Below are 6,000 nucleotides of genomic sequence, written 5' to 3'. Positions count from 1 at the left end.
ATATGTGATTTATGTATGTTTTATATTTTGATCAATCTTTTCACATACACACACACTCTTTGTGTGTGTATGTGATTTCACAATCTTGATTAAGCTTTGACTATAATATTCTTCAAGTCCCATTTGATTTAGGGTTTTTGGTTAGTAAGCGTCCATATTCTGAAGGAATCACACACACACACACTCTCACTCTCTTAATGTATATGTGATTTAGGTATGTTCTATATTTTGATAAATCTGTTTGTATGTCACGTTTTCATAATCATAATGTTCTTTGAGACCTATTTGATTTAGGCTTTTTTAGACTATTGGAGAAACTTAACCATTCGCTCTCTCTCACTGTGTGTGTGAGTCAGTCACATATTTCATTCGATTGTCAATGAAGAAGATGCATCCAGTAGTGAGAAAGCTCTTGTTCTCCGAGGAAGGTTAACACTGTCTCTTCTAGTTGAAGATTTTCCCTTTCCTTTTTATTTATAAATATAAATATTCTATGTTTATTTTGTCATAGGGTCAAACTCGGACAATAATCAACAACCTGATGATGCAATTGAGGTGTTCTCACCTCCCCATGAAACTGACCCAAAATATACACTCGGTGAAAAGTTGGGTGAAGGGACATTTGGGGAAACATATATATGTACCCACACACTTACCGGTGATGTTTTTGCCTGTAAGACAGTAAACAAGTGTCTCACTAAAGCATATGATGCTAACGTGAAAAGAGAGATAACGATAATGAAAAAGTTCTCACACCGAAACATCATGACATTAAATGATGCGTATCAAGACGATGACACATTCTATATCGTTATGGAACTATGTTCTTGCGGGACGCTTGGTGATCATATGAAACTTAAGGGGCGTTACACCGAAACGGAGGCTGCTAACATTATCCGCCAAGTTGTTGAAGCCCTCAAGGTGAATCCTTGCCTATGTTTTATTTTTATCATATAATATTTTCTAATTTTGGCAGTGGTAACTATATTTCTTTTTTTGCACCAGATTTGCCACCAACATGGTGTATACACCATGATTTAAAACCTGATAAATCATGCTCATAAACAAGGATGTGACATTAAATTATTTGAAGATAATTGATTTCGGGTTATCTACGACATTCAAACATGGTAAATAAGGGCATGATTTTAACAACCGTAACTATCCCACACTTGGTTACTAACAATATTACTTACTTTATGAATTAGGTGAAACTTTTATAGCGAGCATGCTGGTACAAGTTACTACAAAGCTCTTGAGTTCTTCATGAAAAAGGATTATGGTCCAAATGTTGATATTTGGAGTGCAGGAGTTATCATGTACGAGTTACTTTCCTTGGTTTAATGTGATGCCGATGATGTTGGTTTATGTGTATTTAAAAACTTTTGTAAATAACCTATTATTAACCAAAAACGTAAACACGCCACATCACGCAGGCACATTTACTAATTTGTTGTGGATTATTTATGATCTTACCAGTTTTAACAACCATAAGTATTCACATTTGGATTATTTAAATGCTAACAACATTTGGATTATTTAAATACTAACAATATCACTTACTCTTCTAATTGGGTAAAAGATCATAGCATGAGCATGACGTATTTCATACTACGAAGCTCCCGAACTCATTAAGCTTAGAGGTTGATATATGGAGTGCGAATGTTATCCTATACGAGTTACTTTATTGCAACCATCCATTTAGTAACACTTAGATTGACTATCTAATAAACAATCACTTGGAATCATAGTCAATAAGGGAGTTTGATGGCTTTAAGTGGAAGCAAATTATAGACGTTTTAAGTTAATGGGAGAATTAGCATGTGTTTTGCATGTGGAGAGAGAGTCAATATGTATATGATTCCTTTTATGCCCTTCTATTGTTATTTTTTTTTTCCCAAAACCTAATCTAAACCCTCCAAATATAAGGTCAATGGAATAAAATCCTTCTTACCCTTCTTATTTATGTTGTTCTTTGTATTTGATCCTAATCTCATGTTTCATATTTTGTGTTTATAAGAGATTTCGTTATAAGAAAAACTAATGTTCATTTTCAAGAGCACAAAAGTGACGAAGATGAAGAAAACTAACATATTTCAGATTATTTTAGCTCACAAAGATTTCAAGTTGGACCGAAATGATTAATATGGTATATAGATATGTTCTAATGTTTTTTTGAACGGCCAACAAACTCAATCCCGAGCACTCTCGAGACACCCACTGGACAAACGGAGTACTCCGAGAGTAACCCGAGTCCACCACCAATTCCGGGGAAAACCCGGTAACCCACCCGCCCGTAGGCACGACAGTGAAATTACCGGTAAAACCCGTTTGGCTCAAGGATCCAACTCAGGTTTCCCTGGGTCTCCTATCATTGCCCACCAGTGCCTCACTCTGCACCAAGTGGGAGTCGAACCTGCATCTCTCAAGAGAAATGCAAGCCCTCCACCACTTGATCTAGAGATCTTCTGAAAAGGTTAATTTATCTGTATGCTATATAATAAAAAAATAGAGAGACAATTATTCCTATTCTAAGCTATTTTTGTCTCCCCATCTCTTTCCTATTTATTTATGGATAATAATTATTGATTGTTATATTCATTAAAAAGATATTTTGACAACTGTATGTGTTTACAAATAACATTATATTTTACTTGACCTGTATAATACATGGTTTTATTCAACCTATGCAATACATGTTTTTTTTTTAAACATAATTTATTTTGGTACTAAGTATATTACATTTGTTCAACTCGTATAATACACATAACTTATTCAACCCATGCAATACACAGGTTTTGTAAAGAAATAACTTTTTTTTATTACTAAGTATATGACATTACATTTGTTCAACTTATGTAATACACGAAATTTTAACCTTATTTTTTTTAATCAGAAGATAAATGTCATGCACCTTTTTTTAGAATCGGGTTAAAAGCCGCTATGTAACCGGTCCGGTTGAGGGCCTTGAAGCGCCTTTATTTTACCCGACTGGTTATGGTTTGGACTTTGGGCTGGTTGAAGCGGATCAATGGTTGGACCGTATCTTCAAACCTTTTTCATTCCAATTCTTTTTATTTACATATTCTTCATATATTACTTCAGATTTTATATTTTATTTATGTAATTATTATTATTTTGTTAACATTGTTGATGAAACACTGATTAACACTGTTAATCAGTGGGGTTACTTCGTCTGTGGGGTTCAACCTCTTTCCTTACTCGTATCGATGGCTCGAGATCTGCAAAACAGTAAACACCGTCAGTCTCGTTAAGAGGGGAGAAAAGGGATTTCCCTCTTAACCAGGCTCCGGTGTGAGAATAAGTACTGTTCTGAGAGAAATAAACAGTGTGTGTATAGAGTGAGTATAGAGTGTAAAGATCCTGAACCTGAATGATGAAGGGTCCTATTTATAGCCGGAGGGTAAAGGAGGGAGGGGCAGCTGTGTCAGCTGTGGGTGCGCGCCAGCTGTCCGACCAGGGGGAATATCCTCTTGGTCTGCCATGTTGTGGCAAGCGTAGTGGTACACGTGGCGCGCTTGCATTTGCCCACGCTGGAAACCTTGTACTGACGTCGTCAGTTCTGCTCCCTGATTTGCTGCAGGCCTACGTGGCGTCCTGCGGTTGGTGACACGTTTTGTCCTTTATGTCTGGTAGAGCATCCTTGGTGCCACCTGCAGATCTTCCAGAAGTTTCTAGAAGCTTCTGGATTGCTTTGCTGATGTGGCTGCCAAGTGTGCTCAGAAAGTGGTGTGGTCCCTGCCATGTAGGCAGGGAATTGGGACCATACCTCTTCAAGTCCCCCCAGTCCAGTGTGCCTTCTAGTTGAGTTGATCGTCTAGAAGGGATTCTGGACTTATAAGAATAGTGGTTTTTACAGCGTGTGGAGTTTGGTGATTTGGAAGAAAGATTTGGACCAAACGGACGCGCCGCACATGGGTCTTGGTACTTTATAAAAAATGAGCCAAATGGACGCGTGACGTGTGGGTCTTGGCTCCTTGTTAAAAGGTGAGCCAAAAGGACGCATGGCGCATGGGTTTTGGCCCTTTGTAAAAAATGAGCCAAATGGACGCATGGCGCATGGGTTTTGGCCCTTTGTAAAAATTGAGCCAAATGGACGCATGGCGCGTGGATCTTGGCCCTTTATAAAAAGTGAGCCAAATGGACGCATGACGCATGGGTTTTGGCCCCTTGTAAAAAGTGAGCCAGGTGGACGCATGGCGCATGGGTTTTGGCTCCTTGTAAAAAGTGAGCCAAATGGATGCATGGCGCATGGGTTTTGGCTCCTTGTTGTTTCCTTCTGATGGAAGCTTGGTGGTCATGGGGAAGTGTTTGGTGTGACTATCTGACATCCCTGTCTTATCGGAGGTGAATAGTTGCTTTTTCAGTTACTTTCTGTCACGTCAGCCAGTTCTGTTGCCCATGCTTCCCGAAAAAAGAGCTGACGTCTTCTCTCTCTTCTGATGTGTCACACCTGTATTGGTTCCTTTTTCTATACTTTGACAGTCCACTACCCATCGCATTAAATGCGATGGGTATAAATAGGAGGCGGTTACCCGTTCCTCTTCACTTTTTTAAATTTCAAGTGTGTTTTCCTTCTATCTTCTCTCTTCATTCTCCGTTGTTTCAATAGTTTTCTTGAATTCTTATTTCCGACTTCTCTGTATTTACACCATGTCTGGTTCGAATCCTTCTCAATGGAAGAGGAAATATAAGGGGAGGGCGCCTCCTGGTCCTGACCAGGCGGTCATTGGGTGGAAGGAGGAAGAGTTCATGAATCTTGTGCGGGGGATGGGTTTCCGTCCCAAGTGGGGAGCCCAGTATCCTCCTGCCGGTTCTACTGCCTTGGACGCCCCTCCGGGCCATATCACGTTATATGCTGCATTTTTTCATGAAGGTAGTTTCAGATTACCTATTACAAAGTTTACTGCTGCCGTGTTGAGGGGTTATGGGCTTCATATCTCACAAATTAATGCTATTGGGCTTCCACGCATTACTCATTTTGAGTATGTTTGTAGGGCTTACCGTATTGAGCCTACGTTTGAGATGTTTAATGTGTTTTATAGTGTTACCTATGCTAGTGGTTTCTATTCGTTTCAAGCACGAACGGGTGTTGCTCCGGTGTGCTCTGTGCCTTTGAAGAGCCTTCATGACTGGAAACAGAAATTCTTCTACATCCGCCGTGGTGTAATTCCGATATATATGCCCTATCGACAGGTGAGCCAAGGGATTCCAAAGGTAGACGTTATGGAGGATTATGCTGCTCAGGACTGGTATAAGAAGATAACCCAAAAGGCGACTGCCATTTCCCAGCTGGAGGAGATGGCTTTGGTTGGTGCCGGGATGAGTTTATTGTGGATGCCCAAGAATCCATTGGGTCAACCTGTATATAGCTATCAGGGCAAATGTATGTTTCTTTCATAAGTTACTGCTGAGTTATTTCCTCTTATGTTTGTTGTGTTTTTTGTGTGTTTTCTTATCTTCTTGCCTTTTTGTAGTTGGTTACAGCTTGATAAATGTCTTGGATCCGAGGTCGGCGGGTGCTATGGTTGAGGCTATTCAAGAAGATGGGAAACCGACATGGCTAGACCAAATCCGGGGTTGTTTTTTGCATCCAGTTGATGACAGCTTGAGTAGATATGCCAGCGAGGTTCTAGGTGAAGATGTTTGGAATGATCCTGTCGACCCGGGTCGAGAGGAAGTCATTGTTCTTTCAAGTGGGAGTTCTGACCAAAACCTTGAAGGTCTAATCTCTCGTTGTGTGCGTGCAGGTACCGCGCAGGGTGATGCTTCCGAACCCGTGCATGAGGTTGCTGGTGATGATGATGTAGAAGTGCCTGTTGATCCTTCTGCTCAGTTGGAGCCGAGGAAGAAAGCAAGAACTAGTAAGTCTGGGAGGAAAGAGGGAAAGGCTGAGGGTAAAGCTGCTGGTTCTTCTCGTAAGCAACCATCTACTCTTCCTTGTCTAGATTATGTGGTAGTTTCTGACACGCTGTCTGG

The 6,000-nt window shown here is 40.3% G+C and overlaps 1 protein-coding gene across 1 annotated transcript; it reads left to right on the top strand.

Moving 5' to 3' along the window:
- Positions 1–379: 379 nt before the first annotated feature.
- LOC110942570 (calcium-dependent protein kinase 14-like) lies at positions 380–982 on the top strand. The gene is made up of 3 exons (XM_022184343.1): positions 380–428; positions 512–921; positions 977–982. The coding sequence occupies exons 1-3, from the start codon at positions 380–382 to the stop codon at positions 980–982; spliced, it is 465 nt and encodes a 154-aa protein (XP_022040035.1).
- Positions 983–6,000: the final 5,018 nt, after the last annotated feature.

The sequence above is a fragment of the Helianthus annuus genome, chromosome 5, assembly GCF_002127325.2.
Source record: "Helianthus annuus cultivar XRQ/B chromosome 5, HanXRQr2.0-SUNRISE, whole genome shotgun sequence".
NCBI classification, from domain to species: domain Eukaryota; kingdom Viridiplantae; phylum Streptophyta; class Magnoliopsida; order Asterales; family Asteraceae; genus Helianthus; species Helianthus annuus.
This window is presented reverse-complemented; position numbering and strand designations above follow the sequence as displayed.

What these genes read in the sequence shown, in the direction of transcription:
- LOC110942570 (XM_022184343.1), top strand. Translation starts at nt 380, where the DNA reads ATGAAGAAGATGCATCCAGTAGTGAGAAAGCTCTTGTTCTCCGAGGAA. An exon ending in GCTCTTGTTCTCCGAGGAAG is followed by an intron (nt 429 to 511) that starts GTTAACACTGTC and finishes ATTTTGTCATAG; the next exon opens with GGTCAAACTCGGACAATAAT.